The following is a 22,455-nucleotide window of genomic DNA, read 5'->3' as shown; positions in this document are numbered from 1 at the left end:
TTATGATTAAAGAAAGAAGATTAGATTTTATATATAAATAATTATAATTTTATGTTTATTGGAAATTTGATATTTTTATATAATAATATTTTAGATTAGGTTTGATGTTTATTTATTTATTTATATATGGGAAAAAGCTGTAAGGCAGTTTAGGCATGCCAAAACCTCGGCTAATAAAAATGAAAAAATGTGCGTTTTTTTTTATTTTTTATAGCACACCCAATATTGACACCCACCGTACGCCACTGCTAAATAGACCATCTTTAAGAATTTTAACAAGCCGTTAATGCCAAAACAACAATAAAAGTTTCAGTAAAAATTCTGTAGTTAATAAGTCTAAACCAATTGTCAAATTATTAGGTATATTCTATAAAAAAATATCTATTTTTAAAATCCATTCTAATAAAAATTGTTGTTTTTATATCAAACAACAGAAATAAGTGTAAACATAATTAGAATTTATCATCTAAGAATACATCTGAGGTAAGTCTACATTTTACTTATTTTGACTTTGTGGTTTATTTTTATAGTATATGTATCTATGTAGTATAACTATTTTAATACATATCGTCGGTGTCTAGGCCAATCGGCGTAACACTCAATTTTACCGAAATTGATTACATAGAAATAAACTCTGGCTTCAAAACTCACATATAGAGCAAATGGAAAACTCTTTAGTATTTAATTTCAACACAGAACAGTATTTATGGTTACAAATTATGAGCAATCAGTGTCTGATTTGAAAGTTTTCAAATACCATAAAAAGGTGGAAATGATGTTCAAGGTTGCAACACACAAATGAATTCTGTAGAAAAAACTGCAGTTCCTAAAGCGTTATAATTCAATATTTATCGTTGCATTACAAAACCTAGCATTTTTAGCACCTTAGTAAAATATTGATTATAAATTATCATTAAATCAAATTAAAAGATCTTTAGTAGAATTTCTTACAGAAATCTAGCAAGGTATAGCTTTTTATAAAATGTAGCAAAGGTCGGTTGCTGCAAAAATACTTCTTATAAAAAATAGTAGCTACTGCAGTATGCTACACTATACAATATACATATACAGCTATGGCCAATTGAAAGTTTCATAGGCAATATTTCACTAATTCTATTATTAAAATGTATTTTTTCCTTAAAACTTGTTCTATTGTATTTTATTATGATCAAGTGCATATGTGGTAATAATTTACAAGATATTTTAACTTGTTAAGCATCCTCAGTTGCACGTTAGCCTCGGTTATGTAAAGACAAACTCAAAATCATGGAGAGATCTAAACAAATGTCGATCACGGTACAATCTAAAATAATAGCATATCTCGAAGAAAAGGTTTCAATTCTAAAGATAACGCGAAGAGTGGGGTTTAGTGGTTCTGTTATTCGAAAATTTATTAAAAAATATCGCGAAACAGGAATTATAGAGAGGGTGCAACATAATTTAGTAAAAGTATTACATGTTTTTATTTTTTACTCATTAAACCCACACCTTAAAAAATAAGACTTATGGAACAACCTGATATATAGTATGTACTAGCACAAGGTATAGTTGGTGACAAATACCTGAGAGACTGGGTTTAAATATTATATGAATCCTAATGTTTTACAATTTCAATCGTGTCTGAGAGATCGGAATTAGTAATTCTTATATAACTATAATTTCTATTGATCATCACAGAATAGGTTTTCCTAGATTTTCCTAATCTCACAGATGAAAATAAATCGAGCTAGGTCGTGCATATCTGTAATATTAGTTATAAATAATAATATAATATATGTTACTAATTTATATCTGGTGCCTCACTAATTTGTAGGTTTTTATTATGTGTTATAACGCATTGAGTAACGACTATCATGTAAGATTCGCAATAAAATAAATGTCAAAATTGTATTTGATTAAAATCATCAATTATAATGGGGGCCGACATGTGTCACACGGTCAAAAAAACAAAATTTCAATGGCGCGGCGAGCCGTTGAGATAAATGATGATTTATAGTCATACATATTTTGTTCTCAAAGGCAATACGAGCGCAAATCGCTCGAATCTTACCGATTAGGAAGCACAGAGATATCAAATTGCTAGAGCTACCCCACAAAAGCTATGCCCCCAGAGCGCGCCCTCGAAATATCGCGTCATCAGAGGGCCCGTGCCCCTCAAATACTTCGCTCCCTAGTTGTACCGTTATAATTATTTGTTTTAATACGTAATCTATAATATATAAATTCAGTTTTAAGGTTTGAATAGCGTCTCATTTAATGATTTAACTTCTTAGGCATTTTTTGGGATCTGGCGTCCAAAGTTTGAATGAAACATTTGGTTTAAATTCGAATTATTATTCATTAAACACATATATGCATAAGCTCGTAAATTCGTTTTCATTGTGGATTTTAAGTCGAGGTCACATTAAAAGATTACTGAAAAATAAACGCGATTCTTAGGGAATGGTGTATCTATATATATTATCTGTTACAGTTACAAAATGTGCAGATTCGTTAATTAAAAAAGTTTTCCAATAAGCTGAATGATAAAAATACTGTGATGTACACCAAGTGTACATATCTCATTATGTGAATATATCCATAAATATGGCAAAACAAACTGTTATTTTTTTAGGAAGATTAAGAAAATAGTATTTATACATGAAATATTACTCTTATTTAAATTCTCTTAGACATATCCAAGTATCTAGATTTTTATCTATTGAAATAAAAGTTGTTTTGAAATAACATGTTATATACCTTTCATTCTCGACTAAAATTATAACAGCTATAATATTCCGATTACCGGTCTCATCTGTGTCTACTTCTGGAATCATTGCCTGAATACTTTGATCCGCTTTTGCTAATATAAATTTAGCATATTTTTTTAACATTCTTTCGCATTGCTTTCGCAACTCTCTTTACTTTAGAAGATCTACAAATAATTAAGCGGATTTTAGAAAGACAGAAGCAGCGAATACAAAGAGTAAACCATTCCCTAGTGAGCGTAATGCGTAACTATCAGCGTTACGAAGGTGAGTAGTAAGTTTAATTAACACATCTCATGCGGGAGACGAGAATCACAGTCCTCAGTCCGCCAATCGTTGTATGCGGGAGACTGTGATTACAATTACCAAAATCTTTACCGCGGTAGCGGGAGACTGTGATCACAGTTCTGTTTATTATATTCTTTTATTTATGGTTTACAGTGACATCTGTGAGTTTTTGTTAAAAAAAATTTTTTACGAGTAGAATTCGAGACTGTCCTTGCCCTTACATGTGTTTAGGTCGAGATCGAAAATTATATTATTATATTTATGATTTACAGTGACATCTGTTAAATTTTCGTTAACTTTATTATACGAATATAATTCGGGTCTGTCCCCAATCCTACATGCGTAATTGCCACATGTGGCCAAGATAAAAAAAAAATCCCGATCTTGTTTATATTTTTTATGAATATTCTTCGATCTTGTTTATATTTTTTATGCATATTCTTCGAACGTTTTCAGTTTACCTAATGCAAATAAATTAGTTTTCTTTTTGGTGAGTGTTTATATTTCTTCTTTTTTTTATCGTAAAGATTTAAAATGTTATTAATGATTTATATGCTGTCGCGACTAATTGCTCGCGCGACCCGAATACGCCCGCGTCACTCATTAACTTACGCTCGATCGGCCCCGCATGAGATGTGTTAAAAATATAATCGCAAAGTTCATAAAAAAAATACTTGCTCAGTCACGGTCGGCAAACAGTCTGTTCAAACATTTGATTAAACGTTTGTTATAGTTATTATAATATGAACTGCGAGCTACCGCGGCAAAGTACCGAACCAAACTAAAGATGACAAGCGTAAGGTCAACTTTCGATAGGAAGGGGTATTTTTAAACGGCCGCGAATTTTTTTACGATTTTCAACTTGGCACGGGCCGCAGCGTAAAAATGTCGCGAAATAAATAATAAATCAAAGCCGATAAATAAATCGGCGATGGGCGGATAACTTCGTCTGGTCACGTTCTCCGATTTGTCGATTCGCCGATTCGGGTACGTATTCGAATTTTCCGCGACGTCGGTGTTGCCATAGTGCCGTTGGACAATCGTGTCGCAAAAATATTTTTTTATTTCGTAAATACATGGCCATTAAAATAATGTATTATAACTATGTAAAATGAATAATATATATCAGAATTTGTGAATATAGAAAAAAATCGATTTTATCTAAAACGAATTTTTTTATACTTGTGCCACACAATTGGACATTTTGAGGCAGTCTCTACATTTTGTTCAACTGTTATGACTATAACTATTATTAAAATTATTATTTCACATATATTATACATATATAATATATAACATAAATAGAAAATAAAAAATGCTTAATATTATAATTTATTTTTTAATGAACGAAGGTGGTTTATTATTCCATTTAGAAATTTTAAATCACTAATTTGTATATGTACACTAAGCGTACATCACAGCGTCGCGCGAAAATTTTTGCTCCATAAGGGGAAGTTACAAAGTAATTTACACAAAAGTCTGAAGATGTGTTTGTATAAAATTAAATGTTTTACCAAACATAGCAGGCTAATTTTTGTGTTGATAATTTTGTATGACTTGTGAATGGTTCGCAGCATAAAAAAATGTTCCTTATCCCAGATTTAAGAGATAACATCAAACAATAAATATATCCTGATCAACAAAAAGGGTGATTGATTAATATTATTTTTAACAAAAAGTATTAAAAAAATATTATTAACTGAGTAAAAAGGGTAACGCGTAAATCGAGAGATATACGTATTTGAATATTCGTTTAAGGAGAATATTCAGTGAAAACTGTATTTATGTTAATTTAAACACTTTTTAAATTTTAGCGTGACAAAAGACTTTATAGCGTAACCGAAGTTTCTTTGTGTTAAAGATTTTACAATATTTTACGAATGTGAACGTTTATGATGAAATGTCCGGATGTTTGATTTAATTATTTTCAAAATATTTAAACAACCAAAATAGGGATTGCAATACCGGTATCGGGACAAAAAGTTACCTTCGGTACTAGCGGTATTATAAAATGAAATACTTTTTATTTATTTCATGCATCTTACTTCTTGAAAACGATATATTTATGGCTTAGAAATATAAAAAGACGATGCCCATATTTCTTGAAAGTGAATATTGCCACAGGCATAGGATTATTTTAATTAAAGTGATAATCGGGGTAGTATAACAAATTAAAATAAAATTATCCCTTTTAGTCCCAGAAGGCCTAAAAATAGGCTCACCTTACCTATGCAAAAAATCCCACCGGACGATATTTCGGCGAAAATTTTTAAAATTTAGTCACGGTCGCGACATAACAATATAAAATGAATACATCTCAGGCAAGTCTAGCGGTACCTAGCATAGGCCCCTTTTTATGATAGGGATGACTGGCGAAGTGAAAACAAAAGCAGGTATTGCATACATGATTTATTTGTGCGAATTTTATGGATAGATTTTTGCGGACAAATACTTTCCGGACACTGATTATTTCTGACAAAAAATGTTTTTTTATTATTAAATTTAAAAAACAATCAAGGTAAACATTTGGATAGTTAAATTTTTAGCTACATAGTTCAATGTAGGAACCGGTTCTTTCTGATAATCGTACCTGACAAAAAATAACGAGTAATATATTTTATTGGAATAAATTGTCGAGAGAAGCGATCTATCAAAGACCATGATTTTCTAGACTTATTGTGCCGAAAGAAAAAAGATTTGTCGTCCATGTTTTGAAAAATATTTATTTTATAATTAATTAAGTGTTTTAATAATTTGTAAATAAAGTGATTTTTCGGTAAATTAATTAAAATATCTTTATATTATTATCGGTATTGAAAAAAGCAATTATAATAATAATAAACTAATGAGAATTAATACAATTTTTTGCATGATTATAAAATAAAGACTAAAAATTTAATTTAAAAAAATTGGAATAAAAACTAATTTGGAGGTATGTTTTAGTCATAAAATAATTTATTGGTGTTGAAATATTAAAATGCAATATATTATGATACATAACATTATAAATATTTTTAGATATCAAATTGGTAAGTCAAAGTTTAAACTATTAATTTTGTTATTACATATAATATAATAACTAACGATGGTAATTGATGGAAATACTGTGCGCACAACACATAAGACGTGACCTTGAACAACATTGCGTTTGAATTAGCTTATTAAAACAAAGTCGCATTAGCGCAAATCTACAAATAATAAACATGGATTTCAATTGAATACCTATCACATATTTTAATATTGTGAAGTGATAAAAGTAACGACAAAAATAACAAACGATCGACCTTTGAATTACGCTCTTATCGCATAAAAAAGTTAAAACTATTGTTTACACTTGAAAATTACGATCTCAGATAAAATGTAGCAAAGCAAAAAGTGGATATAAAACACGTTTGAATATTTTATTTTTGTCATTATCGATACCTTACGACGTTAACCAGCTGATAAAGAGTCACATTAGCGTAAAATGTAGTAATGTAACGTGCTAAATTTGCTAATCGAATTATGTAATTTTACAATTCACATCGACTTACCACTTTTAGTTGGTCGTACGATGTAAAATTGGTCAGATTCGAACACGTACGTGACTCGAGTCGCGTCGCAAAATGGCGAGCAATCTCATGGTAAACGTCACTCTTGAGTTTTAACTTCGATTCGCGTTTCTATCCACACAATACCGGAAATAAACACTGCGTTTCATAACAATACGACACGATGACCCGCTCTGCGATGTTGACTTTTAAACTGTGTTGCCAGTGCCAAAAAATATCGCTGTCAAATTTCCCCCTCATAAATATTCATATTTATAAAACTTCATTACAAATTCATTTTATTTTCAAGTTCAATATTTTTTTGGAAAATATGTGGATGAAAGAGAAAGTATCCAACTTTTCACATCGTACTTGCATGGTTTTGTGTACAAAAATTAGTACCGAAATGAAGACATATCAAAAATTTCACTTAAACTTTTAAACAAAATTACCAACAATAAAAAATCTTTATATTATTTATTCTTCATTCATATGTTATGATTAGATTTAAAAACTATAATAAAACAAGTCATTGGTCGAAGTGGGTTTAACGTCCAACTACGAATGAGTGTGTGTGAGTGATGCCAACTGAACTAGTATAATAATAATGGATGCTAAAACCAGGCTGTGGAGCCGTTGGATTAGTGCCGCGCCATTGTGTGTCTACGTGTGACAAAGCCGGCCGGTGACTGTTGCTGGGTATTTGACTAAGTGCATACTAACTTTTGTTTACTTATTATTGGTCGGAGTGGAAAGGGTTAAAAAGGAGACTCCACTTAAAATGCTCCGGCTCCACCGAATCTGACTCCGACTCCAACTCCACATTATGAAAAATCAGCATTAACATCCTGCTGCTCTAACACTCTTCTTGTATTATCTGAACTTTATACGGTTGGAGGTCCAAGTCCAGATGCAATATGCATAAGAGAAAAGCCCAAAAGCTGTGAACGCCGACGAATCGACAATTCCACACTTTTACTTACAACAGCAATATTATCTCCAACGCTTCTGGTCTCTTCAAATTTTTTCACTACGTTGCGAATTATTTGCTCAATAGAACGATAACATTTACCATAATCTTCCTGATAATTTCGATACACAGTTCGAACAGAATTGTTATTTCTGTAAAACAATTAAGCAATTTTGAGCAGTGGTTACGCGTTTCGTAAACATGTTGTAGCCAGTACAAAAGTACAAAAAATAAATTAAATTAAAAAAATACATTATATATTTTAAGTAAAATAAAACTATTTAATCATCTTCCAGATAGTACATATCTGAAAAATGATTAAAAAGTAAGATAGCTGCGCTTATCAAGTAGTTATCAAATATTTAATACTCAAGAATGCAAACGCTTATATTTTAATCATTATTTATATTTATCTCGTAGGAAGCTGGCAGCACTTGGTGAAAACAGAGGCTTTTCGTATCAACATCGACACAGTAAGATTTTCAAACAAATCGAGTGGAAGATATCTAGTCGACATTAAAACATACGACACAACGTCTGAACTAGGTATACACATTTTAATTTTTTTCTCATGCTCGTCGAAATAATATTTTGTTTTTTTATCATTCTTATCATTCTCCATATTAAATCAACTGCCAAACAACGTCAATGCTTCTATTTGTTGAGTCGTGTGTCGATCCTTTTTCTATATTCAATAATGAAATACCTATTGTTTTTGTCTTTCATTGTTACCAACCGGGAAATTCTTCCCATGTTAATTATTTTACTTTTAATTTTGGCGAAATAATTAGTAAATAATATGTTGAATTTTCGTTCCACAGGACAACTACTGTCGAGCGGATAAAAAAGGCAATGGCATGGATTTCAAAATCTTTATTGACGACACGCCAAGAGTTATTAGTTAAAAACCATGAGCTACTTAGTGTAAAAAAACAACTTGATCAAGCCAATGCTACTATTGACGAATTAGCTTTTGAAAAAAGGAAATTCGAGAATTATCAGCAGAACAGCGTATTATTTGAAAAACAAGAACAAGATAATTTCGCAAAAGAAATCAATGAATTGCGGACAAAGAACAACGAAATGCAAAGACGAATTGAATACCTAAATGACACAAATAATGCACGATTAAATCTGAACGAAATCAATCTTAAAAAACAAGACATACTGAAAGAGATTGATGCATTAAACAAACAAAAAGAATCAGTCACAATTGACTATAACAATTTACGCACTAAAATCGATGAAAAAGAAAACATATTGAAAGAGATTGATGCATTAAACAAACAAAAAGAATCAGACGAAATCAACTTTCGCGATTTACGTACTATGATCGCAGATTTGACGAGAATAAAGGGTAAAATATCACAAGAGATTGATGCATTAAACAAACATAAAGAATCGGAAACAACCGACTTTAACAATTTACGCACTAAGATCGCTGTAAAAGAAAACTTATTGAAAACGATTAATGCACAAAACAAACAAAAAGAATCAGATACAATTGACTATAACAATTTACAAACTAAGATCGCAGATTTGATAAGAATAAAGGATAAAATATCACAAGAGATTGATGCATTAAACAAACAAAAAGAATCAGTCACAATTGACTATAACAATTTACGAACTAAAATCGCCAAAAATTATAGCTATTTTGAGATACTTATGGCACAAAACAAACAAAAAGTAACAGACAAAAAGATCGCCGAAAAAGAGAACATATTGAAAGAGATTGATGCATTAAACAAACGAAAAGAATCTGTCACAGCTGTCTATGACAATTTACGCACTAAGATCGCCGAAAAAGAGAACATAATTAAAGAGATTGATCCATTTAACAAACTTGAAGAAGCAGTTACAATTAACAATAAATATTTTCACTATGATAGGTTTCATGAGGTAATTATGGCAAGACGTAAACAAAGAGAAGCAAACATAAAGATCGCCGAAAAAGAGAACATATTGAAAGAGATTGATGCATTAAACAAACAAAAAGAATCTGTCACAGCTGACTATGACAATTTACGCACTAAGATCGCCGAAAAAGAGAACATATTGAAAAAGATTGATGCATTAAACAAACAAAAAGAATCTGTCACAGCTGACTATGACAATTTACGCACTAAGATCGCCGAAAAAGAGAACATAATGAAAGAGATTGATGCATTTAACAAACAAAAAGAATCAGACATAATCGATTATAACAATTTACACTTTAAGATTACCGATTTAAAGAAAATTAAGGATGTATTATCAGGAGAGATTGATGAATTGAAAGAAATGAAAACGGAATCATCAAAGCAGCTTGAAGAGCTCAGAGTTATAAATAGTGTTGCATCAGAAGAGATTGATAAGTTGAATGATAAGAAAGTTGATATGCTACGTCAGATAAACAGGTTGGATAAGAGACTGTTGTCTGCTGATCCAATAATGAACATATGGAGTCCAAAGAATTTGACTTACTCCATCACATCTCTCATGCCTTCGCATTTGATAGCCGATTGCAATTCGCTAGAGTTCAACGTCGTCAAAGAGCAGTTCATGAAGTCTACGCAGAACCATTTTCAGGTGCATAAAGTGCAAAAAATTAACAATCCGCATTTGAGAGCGATGAAGATTCTTCGCGTTAAGGAGCACGAGCTGCTCCACGGTAATGCAGACGTGAGTCAGATGCTGCTGTATCGCGCCTTCAAAATGAATCCGCGAAAGCTAGCCGAGTGCAGTTTCCTTGACATCATCCAAAGGTACGGCTTCATCAAGTTCAGCAAGATATCGAACCATGAATGTCACAAGTGCCAGATCATCGGTGAATGGAAGTGCATGGTAGTATCTTCTGTCATCGTTTGCGACATGTGTCAAAGTGAACCGCCCACTTCTACAGGAACTTCTGTCGATTACGGCAAAATCAAGCCTATGTCTGTCAATGTGTACAGAGAAGACCTGTTTTATCCGGAGTATTTACTCTATTTTTCTGGCAAAACCATCGCTCAAACTAAAAGCATGTATTCTTCCACCAAGTCTTTAGATGCACTCATTGACTAACGAAACTCTGTACAAGGAATAATAGCAAACATAGCGACGTAATTGCACTTACCGTTGACCACCATGACGTATGAGAAAAAGTGATACTTATTATATTTTGATAATTAAATAAATGTTTTAAATTCATTGGTTTTTTGTCCTGCCTCAATTACATAACTTATTAGATATGTTTGATGTATAAGTCGATTCTGCTGAATTCGGCCACTGGTTTATCGAGACAGGCGATTATTTAGGCCAAATCTCAAGGAACAGAGATCAAAAAAAGAAACTAACTTCCACTTAATTAGGACAATAAATATAAATAATGAAGAGGCTCCAATTTTCTGAGAATTTTTTGCCAATAGATGGCAATTTAGCATGTTCCGATGAAAATTCAGACTGCGTATATGCAATTGTTGAAGTAATTTATTCAAAGCATCAAACAGTAAGCAATGAGGACGACAATGATGATACATATCCTTTTGTGACTAACCAGGATGCAAAAAATCACGAATTACAGTGTTATTTTATGCAAGTAAGCATTAGAGCCCAACATCCGCACTGAATACCTGTGCTGATTTTGTACAATTGCAATTCTACAAAAATTCTTGGGGGGTATTTAATTGAATATTATGAATCTTAATGAAATTAAAATGATCAAAACAGCCGAAATAACATCGCTGATTCTAATACAGAAATTCTCAGGTTATCCCTCAAAGAAATCTAAAAAAGCAGTCATTCTCTTTTATTTAAAATATGTCATATCGGAATACATTTTCACCGGTAGATACATATATATATTTTTACTGGCGAAAATATAATTGAACAGATAAGAGCTAATGACATATTATGCTGTTCTAAAATGTCTATGAAACTCAATTTGACAGTTGCGAAACGCACATTTGTTGTTCAAACCCAAACCCAACCTACACAAATTAACCAAATCCAACTTGGCTTAATGAAAGTTCTAAAACTTATTATAGTTTCAGAACTATCTTTAAATCAAGTACAAAATCCAAACTAAGCCAACTCAACTCTCAGGGATAATAAACAGAGAAAGAAGTACAGACAGACGTCGCATTTCGCATATTGCTCCATAGTTTTTCGACACTAAACTATGCTTTCAATATTACACTATAGACTTTTAATATTAGAGTATTTGTCAAAGTATTTTTAAATCGAATTTTGGTCAATAAGAGGGCGCAAAAACAATTATCACTTTTGAGAAGGCAAAAATTCATGTCAAAAGCAATAAAATTGTGACGGCGTCGACAGGACTTTTTTGCTTTTGACGTGGATTTTTGACTTCTGAGAAGTGATAATTGTTTTTTGAGCTCTCCTATTGGTCAAAATTCGGTTTTAGTGTGCTTCATTCGATTCTCATTTATTTTAAGGTGTAATATTGTTAAAAAAGTCTTAATATGAATGATAGATAATTGAGCGTATCCACTGCAACGGCACTATTTTATTAGCAATGGCCAATTTTTAGCCTACTCCCCCGGAAAAATTTGAAATGCCCAATGCGTTACAACAGGGTAAATCTTTAATAATAACATTGACGGTTAAACCATAATGCGTTTACCAACTGGGTGTACCTGGATAAGAACATATTAATACTATCTGAAAGATGTTTAAAAGTCAGATAGCTGTGTTTATTGGGTAGTTTCCATTATTTCAAACAATACTTAAATTCACAAGCGCTGATAATCTAATCATTATTTATATTTATCATTTACGAGGCTGGCAACACTTGGTGCAATCCTATGATTTTCGTATCAATATCGAAGCAGAAAGACTTTTAAACAAATCGATTGGAAATATCTAGTCAATCTTAAAGCATACGACGCGACGTCTGCATCAAAATGGGCAACGATCAAGGGTATGCATATTTTTAAAAAATCTTCATGTTTGTCAAAATATCATTCTCCTATCATTCTTATCAGTATACATATTAAATCAGCTGCCAAATGGCGTCAAAATATATCTTTATAGAATCACGTGCCGATAATTTTTATATTCAATAATGTAATAATTATTTTTAGCTACGTTACTATTGTTTTTGGCTTTCATTATTGTTAACAGACATTCTTATCATGTTAGTTATTTTACGGATGTGTAATAAGCTTGAAAATTGACTATTGTTTGAAAACTTTATTCGAGTATGTATCATGTATATATAAAATTAATAATTAAAATAATATTTCGAAAAATCCATAACGTTTTCGTTACGCGGCAAATAAATTAAAATACATGTTCATAAACTTATTAACATATTATGTGTTTCCTATTAAATATGTTTTTTTTTTACTTTTGGGCTCTCAAATAAGTTTGTTGGTCATCCAATTTATATATTTACTTTTAATTTTGATGGAATAATTAGTTATTAATATGTTGAATTTTCGTTTCACAGAAGACCTACTGACGAGCAAATAAAAAAGGGAAAGGAAAGGATTATAGATTTAGAAAAATCTTTACAGACGACACGGCAAGAGTTATTCGTTAAAAACCACGAGGTAGTTTGTATAAAAAATCAAATTGATCAAGCCAAGGCTACTAAGGACGAATTAGCTTTGGAAAAATCTTTACAGACGACACAGCAAGAGTTATTCGTTAAAAACCACGAGGTACTTAGTTTAAAAAACCAACTTGATCAAGCCAAGGCTACTAAGGACGAATTAGTTTTGGAAAAAAGGAAATTCCAGATTTATAAACAGAACAGCGTATTTTTTGCTAAACAAGAACAAGAAATTTTCGCAAGAAAGATCACTGAATTGCAGACAAAGAACACCGAAATGCAAAGACGGATTGAATACCTAAATGACACAAATAATGCACGATTAAATTTGAACGAATTCAATATTAAAAAACAAGACATATTGAAAGAGATTGATGCATTAAACAAACAAAAAGAATCAGTCACAATCGACTATAACAATTTACGCACTAAAATCGCTGAAAAAGAAAACATATTGAAAGAGATTGATGCATTAAACAGACAAAAAGAATCAGTCACAATCGACTATAACAATTTACGCACTAAAATCGCTGAAAAAGAAAACATATTGGAAGAGATTGATGCATTAAACAGACAAAAAGAATCAGTCACAATCGACTATAGCAATTTACGCACTAAGATCGCTGTAAAAGAAAGCTTATTGAAAGAGATTAATGCACTAAACAAACAAAAAGAATCAGACACAATTGACTATAACAATTTACAAACTAAGATCACCGATTTGATTAAAATGAAGGGTATTATATCACGAGAGATTTATGCATTAAGCAAGTATAAAGAATCAGAAATAATCGTCTATAACAATTCACACACTAAAATCGCCGAAAAAGATAACATATTGAAAGAGCTTGCTGTATTAAACGAGCAAAAAGAATCAGACACAATCGACTATAACAATTTACGCATTGCGATCGGCGATTTAATAAAAATGAAAGATATATTATCACAAGAGCTTGACGAATTGCAAAAATGAAAGCGGTGTCATTAAAGCAGGTCGAAGAGCTCAGAGCTAATAGTAGTGCTGCATCAAAACAGATTGATAAGGAAGTTGATATGCTACAACAGAAAAACGCGCTGGATAAGGGAGTGCTGTCTGCTGATCTAGTAAAGAACGAATGGAGTTCAAGGAACTTGACTTACTCTATCACATCTCTCACGCCTTCGCATTTGATAGTCGATTGTGATTCGCTAGAGTTCAACATCGTCAAAGAGCAGTTCATGAAGTCGACGCAAAAGCATTTTCAGGTGCATAAAGTGCAAAAGATTAACAATCCGCACTTGAGAGCGATGAAGATGCTTCGCGAAAAGGAGCACGAGATACTCCACAGCAAAGCTGGCGTGAGGCAGATGCTGCTGTATCGTGCTTTCAAAATGAATCTGCGAAAGCTAGCCGAGAGCAGTTTCCTCGACACCATACGAAGGTTCGGATTCGTCAAGTTCAGCAAGATATCGAACCACGAATGTCACAAGAGCCAGTACATCGGTGAATGGAAGTGCATGTTAGTATCTTCTGTCATTGTTTGCGAAAGGTGTCAAAGTGAACCGCCCGCTTCCGTAGGAAATTCTGTCGTTTACGGCAAAATCAAGGCTATGTCTTTTAACGTCTACAGAGAAGATATGTTTTATCCAGAGTATTTACTGTATTTTTCAGGCGAAACCATAGCTTAAAATATAAGCAAATATTCTTCCACCAATTCTTTAGATGCACTCACTGCACAGGATTTGAAACTCTGTTTCAAATCCTCTATGTACTTGAAATTTGCATTTGCAAGTATTTACAGTTGGCCACCATGACATGAGAAAAAGTGATACTTTTTATATTTTGATAATTTAATAAATGTTTTAAATTCATTGATTTTTTGTTCAAACATACATCGTACATTTGTTGTTCAAACCTAAACCGAACCTACACAAATTAACCAAATCCAACTTGGCCTAATGAAAGTTCTAAAACTTATTATAGTTTTAGAACTTTCTTTAAGTCAAGTCCAAAATACAAACTAAGCCAACTCAACTCTCTGGGATAATAAACGAAGGAAGAAGTACAGACAGACGTTGCATTTCGCATATTGCTCCTTAGTTTTTTGGCACTAAAGTATGCTATAGACTTCTAATATCAGAGTATTGGTCAAAGTATTTTTAAATCGAATTTTGGTCAATAGGAGGGTGCAAAAACAATTATCACTTTTGAGAAGGCAAAAATTCATGTCAAAACAAATAAAGTTGTGACGGCGTCGACAGGATTTTTTTGCTTTTGACGTAGATTTTTGAAGTGATAATTGTTTTTTTAGCTCTCCTATTGGTCAAAATTCGGTTTTAATGTGCTTCATTCGATTCTAATTTATTTAAAGGTGTAATATTGTTATAAAAAGTCTTAATATGAATGATAGATAATTGAGCGTATCCACTGCAACGGCACAATTTTATTAGCAATGGCCAATTTTTACCCTTCTCCCCCGGAAAAATTTGAAATGCCCAATGCGTTACAACAGGGTAAATCTTTAATAATAACATTGACAGTTAAACCATAATGCGTTTACCAACTGGGTGTACCTGGATAAGAACATATTAATACTATCTGAAAGATGTTTAAAAGTCAGATAGCTGTGTTTATTGGGTAGTTGACCAATATTTCAAACAATACTCAAATTGCAAGCGCTGATAATCTAATCATTATTTATATTTATCATTTACGAGGCTGGCAACACTTGGTGCAATCCTATGATTTTCGTATCAATATCGAAGGAGAAAGACTTTTAAACAAATCGATTGGAAATATCTAGTCAATCTTAAAGCATACGACGCGACGTCTGCATCAAAATGGGCAACGATCAAGGGTATGCATATTTTTAAAAAATCTTCATGTTTGTCAAAATATCATTCTCCTATCATTCTTATCAGTATACATATTAAATCAGCTGCCAAAAGGCGTCAAAATATATCTTTATAGAATCACGTGCCGATAATTTTTATATTCAATAATGTAATAATTATTTTTAGCTACGTTACTATTGTTTTTGGCTTTCATTATTGTTAACAGACATTCTTATCATGTTAGTTATTTTACGGATGTGTAATAAGCTTGAAAATTGACTGTATTGTTTGAAAACTTTATTCGAGTATGTATCATGTATATATAAAATTAATAATTAAAATAATATTTCGAAAAATCCATAACGTTTTCGTTACGCGGCAAATAAATTAAAATACATGTTCATAAACTTATTAACATATTATGTGTTTCCTATTGAATATGTTTTTTTTTTTACTTTTGGGCTCTCAAATAAGTTTGTTGGTCATCCAATTTATATATTTACTTTTAATTTTGATGGAATAATTAGTTATTAATATGTTGAATTTTCGTTCCACAGAAGACCTACTGACGAGCAAATAAAAAAGGGAAAGGAAAGGATTATAGATTTAGAAAAATCTTTACAGACGACACGGCAAGAGTTATTCATTAAAAACCACGAGGTACTTAGTATAAAAAACCAACTTGATCAAGCCAATGCTACTAAGGACGAATTAGCTTTGGAAAAAAGAAAATTCCAGATGTATAAACAGAACAGCGTATTCTTTGCTAAACAAGAACAAGAAATTTTCGCAAGAAAGATCACTGAATTGCAGTCAAAGAACACCGAAATGCAAAGACGGATTGAATACCTAAATGACACAAATAATGCACGATTAAATTTGAACGAATTCAATATTAAAAAACAAGACATATTGAAAGAGATTGATGCATTAAACAAACAAAAAGAATCAGTCACAATCGACTATAACAATTTACTCACTAAAATCGCTGAAAAAGAAAACATATTGAAAGAGATTGATGCATTAACTGTTTAATGCATCATTTTTGTCTGTACAAAAAGAATCAGTCACAATCGTCTATAACAATTCACGCACTAAAATCGCCGAAAAAGATAACATATTGAAAGGCTTGCTGTATTAAACGAGCAAAAAGAATCAGACACAATCAACTATAACAATTTACGCATTGGGATCGGCGATTTAATAAAAATGAAAGATATATTATCCCAAGAGCTTGACGAATTGCAAAAAATGAAAGCGGTGTCATTAAAGCAGGTCGAAGAGCTCAGAGCTAATAGTAGTGCTGCATCAAAACAGATTGATAAGGAAGTTGATATGCTACAACAGAAAAACGCGCTGGATAAGGGAGTGCTGTCTGCTGATCTAGTAAAGAACGAATGGAGTTCAAGGAACTTGACTTACTCTATCACATCTCTCACGCCTTCGCATTTGATAGTCGATTGTGATTCGCTAGAGTTCAACATCGTCAAAGAGCAGTTCATGAAGTCGACGCAAAAGCATTTTCAGGTGCATAAAGTGCAAAAGATTAACAATCCGCACTTGAGAGCGATGAAGATGCTTCGCGAAAAGGAGCACGAGATACTCCACGGCAACGCTGGCATGAGGCAGATGCTGCTGTATCGTGCTTTCAAAATGAATCTGCGAAAGCTAGCCGAGAGCAGTTTCCTCGACACCATACGAAGGTTCGAATTCGTCAAGTTCAGCAAGATATCGAACCACGAATGTCACAAGAGCCAGTACATCGGTGAATGGAAGTGCATGTTAGTATCTTCTGTCATTGTTTGCGACAGGTGTCAAAGTGAACCGCCCGCTTCCGTAGGAAATTCTGTCGTTTACGGCAAAATCAAGGCTATGTCTTTTAACGTCTACAGAGAAGATATGTTTTATCCAGAGTATTTACTGTATTTTTCAGGCGAAACCATAGCTTAAAATATAAGCAAATATTCTTCCACCAATTCTTTAGATGCACTCACTGCACAGGATTTGAAACTCTGTTTCAAATCCTCTATGTCAGGGTTTCCCAAACTTTTTCAGCGACGGAACACTTGGCAAATCCGAAAATTTTGGCGGAACACTTAGCTTATTTTTTAGGCTGGGTAATACATAATAAAATAAAACATGTTATTAAAGAAATGTTATTAAATTTATGATATTTTTGTTTCAAATCAGAGTCATTAACTAAATTCTCATAATCCCTTAAGCCCACTGGTTTTACTGTCACGGAAAATGGATTCCGAACCCAGGAATCGTCCTTACTATATATTCCGAAAGAGTTATTTTCAAGTAATATAGGTGTTCCTTAAATACTTGTAAAACTTTTTATCTACTTGAAAATTTAATTAATTTAAACATTTATATCCAAGACAGGAAAACAATAAAAATTATTAGATTCAGCCGATAAAATCTGAAATTGTAATTTTTTATCAAAAGATTCAATTTTATCTCTTATATTAAAAATTGTAATACTTTTTTCTTGTAATTATAAGTTAACATCATTTCATTTTGTAAAAGTATCCGCCAGATATGCAGATGTATCAACCAGGAAGGATTTGTTAAAAAATTTATAAAATGCTGTTGCAAATTATTTTGTGCTTTCAAGAAGACTAATAATTCATTTCGAAGTTCATAAAGGCTTAATAGTACTTTTCCTCTGGGTAGCCATCTCACTTCAGTATGTAATAAAAGTGTTTCATGTTCACTACCCATTTCATCGCACAAAATTTTAAATAATCTGGATTGAAGTGGTCTAGATTTTACATAGTTTATCATTTCCACGGCTACTTCATAACATTTTTTAAATTTGTGGAATTTTTTTTAGTCAACAGTGCATGCCTATGCAAAATACAATGACTGCCAGTAGCATATCTAGTCACATAAATAAAATTCGTATAACAAGCACTAATATCTTGTGATTAATTAACAATAAAAATATTGTTTAAATAGGATAAAATTTTAAAGTTAAAAGAAACTTTTCCCTCCAGATTTTATACACATCAAGGTTGAATATTTAGCACATATTTTCAAGCTTTTTTATCAGATTTATGAACAATTTTTATGTATTAGCAAGACTAACAGTTTTTTTAATCTACTCTAAATTTTTGTGAAATATCTATTTAGGCTCCGCGGAACACCTATTTTGGATCCGCGGAACACTGGTGTTCCGCGGACCATAGTTTGGGAAACCATGCTCTATGTACTTGAAATTTGCATTTGCACGTATTTACAGTTGGCCACCATGACATGAGAAAAAGTGATACTTTTTATATTTTGATAATTAAATAAATGTTTTAAATTCATTGATTTTTTGTTCAAACATACATCGTACATTTGTTGTTCAAACCCAAACCGAACCTACACAAATTAACCAAATCCAACTTGGCCTAATGAAAGTTCTAAAACTTATTATAGTTTTAGAACTTTCTACAAGTCAAGTCCAAATTACAAACTAAGCCAACTCAACTCTCGGGGATAATAAACGGAGGAAGAAGTACAGACAGACGTTGCATTTCGCATATTGCTCCTTAGTTTTCTGGCACTAATGTATGCTTTCGATATTACACTATAGACTTCTAATATGAGAGTATTGGTCAAAGTATTTTTAAATCGAATTTTGGTCAATAGGAGGGTGCAAAAACAATTATCACTTTTGAGAAGGCAAAAATTCATGTCAAAAGCAATAAAATTGTGACGGCGTCGACAGGATTTTTTTGCTTTTGACGTGGATTTTTGACTTCTGAGAAGTGATAATTGTTTTTTGAGCTCTCCTATTGGTCAAAATTCGGTTTTAGTGTGCTTCATTCGATTCTCATTTATTTTAAGGTGTAATATTGTTATAAAAAGTCTTAATATGAATGATAGATAATTGAGCGTATCCACTGCAACGGCACTATTTTATTAGCAATGGCCAATTTTTACCCTACTCCCCTGGAAAAAACTGAAATGACAATGCGTTACAGCAGGGTAAATCTTTAATAATATCATTGACGGTTAAACCATAATGCGTTTACCAACTGGGTGTACCTGAATAAGAACCTATTAATACTATCTGAAAGATGTTTAAAAGTCAGATAGCTGTGTTTATTGGGTAGTTGACCAATATTTCAAACAATACTCAAATTGCAAGCGCTGATAATCTAATCATTATTTATATTTATCATTTACGAGGCTGGCAACACTTGGTTAAATCCGAAGATTTTCGTATCAATATCGAAGCAGAAAGACTTTTAAACAAATCGATTGGAAATATCTAGTCAATCTTAAAGCATACGACGCGACGTCTGCATCAAAATGGGCAACGATCAAGGGTATGCATATTATTAAAAAATCTTCATGTTTGTCAAAATATTATTCTCCTATCATTCTTATCAGTATACATATTAAATCAGCTGCCAAATGGCGTCAATATATATCTTTATAGAATCACGTGCTGATAATTTTTATATTCAATAATGTAATAATTATTTTTAGCTACGTTGCTATTGTTTTTGGCTTTCATTATTGTTAACAGACATTCTTATCATGTTAGTTATTTTACGGAATTGTAATAAGCTTGAAAATTGACTGTATTGTTTAAAAACTTTATTCGAGTTTGTATTATGTATATATAAAATTAATAATTAAAATAATATTTCGAAAAATCCATAACGTTTTCGTTACGCGGCAAATAAATTAAAATACATGTTCATAAACTTATTAACATATTATGTGTTTCCTATTAAATATGTTTTTTTTACTTTTTGGCTTTCAAATAAGTTTGTTGGTCATTCGATTTTTTTATTTACTTTTAATTTTGATGAAATAATTAGTTATTAATATTTTGAATTATCGTTCCACAGAAGACCTACTGACGAGGAAATAAAAATGGGAAAGGAAAGAATTACAGATTTAGAAAAATCTTTACAGAAGACACAGAAAGAGTTATTCGTTAAAAACCACGAGGTACTTAGTATAAAAAACCAACTTGATCAAGCCAATGTTACTATGGACGAGTTAACTTTTGAAAAAAAGAAGTTCGAGAATTATAAACAGAACAGCGTATTATATGCTAAACAAGAACAAGATATTTTCGTCAAAGAGATCACTGAATTGCGGACAAAGAACAATGAAATGCAAAGACGGATTGAATACCTAAATGACACAAATAATGCACGATTAAATTTGAACGAATACAATCTTAAAAAACAGGACATATTGAAAGAGATTGATGCATTAAACAAACAAAAAGAATCAGTCACAGTCGATTATAACAATTTATGTACTAAAATCGCTGAAAAAGATAACATAATGAGAGAGATTAATGCATTAAACAAACAAAAAGAATCTGTCACAATTGACTATAACAATTTACGGACTAAGATCGCTGAAAAAGAGAACATAATGAAAGAGATTGATGCATTTAATAAACAAAAAGTATCAGACAGAATCGACTACAACAATTTATACTTAAAGATTACTGATTTAAAGAAAATTAAGGATATATTATCAGGAGAGATTGATGAGTTGCAAAAAATGAAAAAGGTGTCATCAAAGCAGCTCGAAGAGTTCAGAGTCAAAAATAGTGCTGCATCAAAAGTGATCGATAAGTTGAATGATAAGAAAGTTGACATGCTACGTCAGATAAACAGGCTGGATACGGTACAGTCGTCTGCTGATCTAATAATGAACGTATGGAGTCCAAAGAATTTGACTTACTCCATCACATCTCTCATGCCTTCGCATTTGATAACCGATTGTGATTCGATAGAGTTCAACATCGTCAAAAAGCAGTTCATGAAGTCGACGCAAAAGCATTTTCAGGTGCACAAAGTGCAAAAGATTAACAATCCACACTTGAGAGCGATGAAGATGCTTCGCGAAAAGGAGCACGAGATACTCCACGGCAAAGCAGGCGTGAGGCAGATGCTGCTGTATCGCGCCTTCAAAATGAATCTGAGAAAGCTAGCCGAGTGCAGTTTCCTTGACATCATCCAAAGGTACGGATTCATTAAGTTCAGCAAGTTTTCGAGTCACGAATGTCACAAGTGCCAGATCATCGGTGAATGGAAGTGCATGGTAGTATCTTCTGTCATCGTTTGCGACATGTGTCAAAGTGAACCGCCCACTTCTACAGGAACTTCTGTCGATTACGGCAAAATCAAGCCCTTGTCTGTCAATGTGTACAGAGAAGACATGTTTTATCCGGAGTATTTACTCTATTTTTCAGGCGAAACCATCGCTTAAACTATAAGCAAATATTCTTCCACCAATTCCTTAGATGCACTCACTGACTAATGAAACTCTGTTTTAAATTCTTTATGTAATTGAAATTTGCACTTGCACGCATTTAGCGTTGGCCACCATGATGTATGAGTAAAAGTGATACTTTTTATATTTTGATAATTAAATAAATGTTTAAGTATTGTTATATTTATGTATATATACGTTTTTTTTTATGTTTTATAAATTTAAAATTTGTTTTCGACCACGTTATTACGTTCGTTATGCCACGATGGTCTTAATTTAATCTAAAAAATAAAATAAATAAATATTCTTGCTATGACTTTTACC

At 32.0% G+C, this 22,455-nt stretch overlaps 5 protein-coding genes across 13 annotated transcripts in view; 4 read left to right on the top strand and 1 right to left on the bottom strand.

Moving 5' to 3' along the window:
- The window catches only part of DPCoAC (dephosphocoenzyme A carrier), a 35,883-nt gene that overhangs the window by 9,067 nt on the left and 4,361 nt on the right, over window positions 1-22,455 (bottom strand). For 2 of the 7 annotated variants that reach the window (XR_015811496.1, XM_088198721.1), the window contains exon 1: window positions 6,569-6,786. The exons of 2 other annotated variants lie outside the window; for them this stretch is intronic. The gene's annotated coding sequence lies outside the window, so the exon portion shown is untranslated. Of the gene's footprint in view, window positions 1-3,709; window positions 3,848-6,568; window positions 6,787-22,455 lie in introns of those variants that run through there. 3 more of the 7 variants (XM_088198727.1, XM_088198723.1, XM_088198724.1) reach the window with 3 other exon arrangements.
- LOC148230203 (uncharacterized) lies at window positions 257-10,725 on the top strand. Of its 2 annotated transcripts, none has more exons than XM_088198641.1 (3): window positions 257-483; window positions 7,956-8,081; window positions 8,357-10,725. In XM_088198641.1, the coding sequence occupies exon 3, from the start codon at window positions 8,388-8,390 to the stop codon at window positions 10,578-10,580; it is 2,193 nt and encodes a 730-aa protein (XP_088054767.1). In that variant the 5' UTR covers window positions 257-483; window positions 7,956-8,081; window positions 8,357-8,387; the 3' UTR covers window positions 10,581-10,725. The 2 variants fall into 2 exon arrangements, with proteins under 2 accessions (XP_088054767.1, XP_088054766.1); XM_088198640.1 differs by lacking the exon at window positions 257-483 and adding an exon at window positions 7,134-7,276.
- On the top strand, window positions 12,294-14,069 carry LOC148230202 (uncharacterized). 2 transcript variants are annotated; one of them, XM_088198712.1, is made up of 3 exons: window positions 12,294-12,438; window positions 12,970-13,072; window positions 13,148-14,069. In XM_088198712.1, exons 1-3 carry the CDS (start codon window positions 12,422-12,424, stop codon window positions 14,045-14,047), a joined length of 1,020 nt encoding a protein of 339 aa, XP_088054838.1. In that variant the 5' UTR covers window positions 12,294-12,421; the 3' UTR covers window positions 14,048-14,069. The 2 variants fall into 2 exon arrangements, with proteins under 2 accessions (XP_088054838.1, XP_088054837.1); XM_088198711.1 differs by having other exon boundaries at window positions 12,970-14,047.
- Window positions 16,952-17,897, top strand: LOC148230201 (uncharacterized). Its single transcript, XM_088198738.1, has one exon. It carries the CDS (start codon window positions 17,098-17,100, stop codon window positions 17,836-17,838), a length of 741 nt encoding a protein of 246 aa, XP_088054864.1. The 5' UTR covers window positions 16,952-17,097; the 3' UTR covers window positions 17,839-17,897.
- LOC148230200 (uncharacterized) lies at window positions 20,068-22,372 on the top strand. Its single transcript, XM_088198690.1, has 2 exons — window positions 20,068-20,213; window positions 20,745-22,372. The coding sequence occupies exons 1-2, from the start codon at window positions 20,197-20,199 to the stop codon at window positions 22,126-22,128; spliced, it is 1,401 nt and encodes a 466-aa protein (XP_088054816.1). The 5' UTR covers window positions 20,068-20,196; the 3' UTR covers window positions 22,129-22,372.

This window comes from Plectrocnemia conspersa, unplaced genomic scaffold (genome assembly GCF_051122295.1).
Source record: "Plectrocnemia conspersa isolate PC_06_02 unplaced genomic scaffold, ASM5112229v1 ptg000011l, whole genome shotgun sequence".
Lineage (NCBI taxonomy): Eukaryota > Metazoa > Arthropoda > Insecta > Trichoptera > Polycentropodidae > Plectrocnemia > Plectrocnemia conspersa.
The sequence above is the reverse complement of the archived record's forward strand: the minus strand, read 5'-3'. Positions and strand labels throughout refer to the sequence as shown.

What these genes read in the sequence shown, in the direction of transcription:
- LOC148230203 (XM_088198641.1), top strand. Translation starts at nt 8,388, where the DNA reads ATGGCATGGATTTCAAAATCTTTATTGACGACACGCCAAGAGTTATTA.
- LOC148230201 (XM_088198738.1), top strand. Translation starts at nt 17,098, where the DNA reads ATGAAAGATATATTATCCCAAGAGCTTGACGAATTGCAAAAAATGAAA.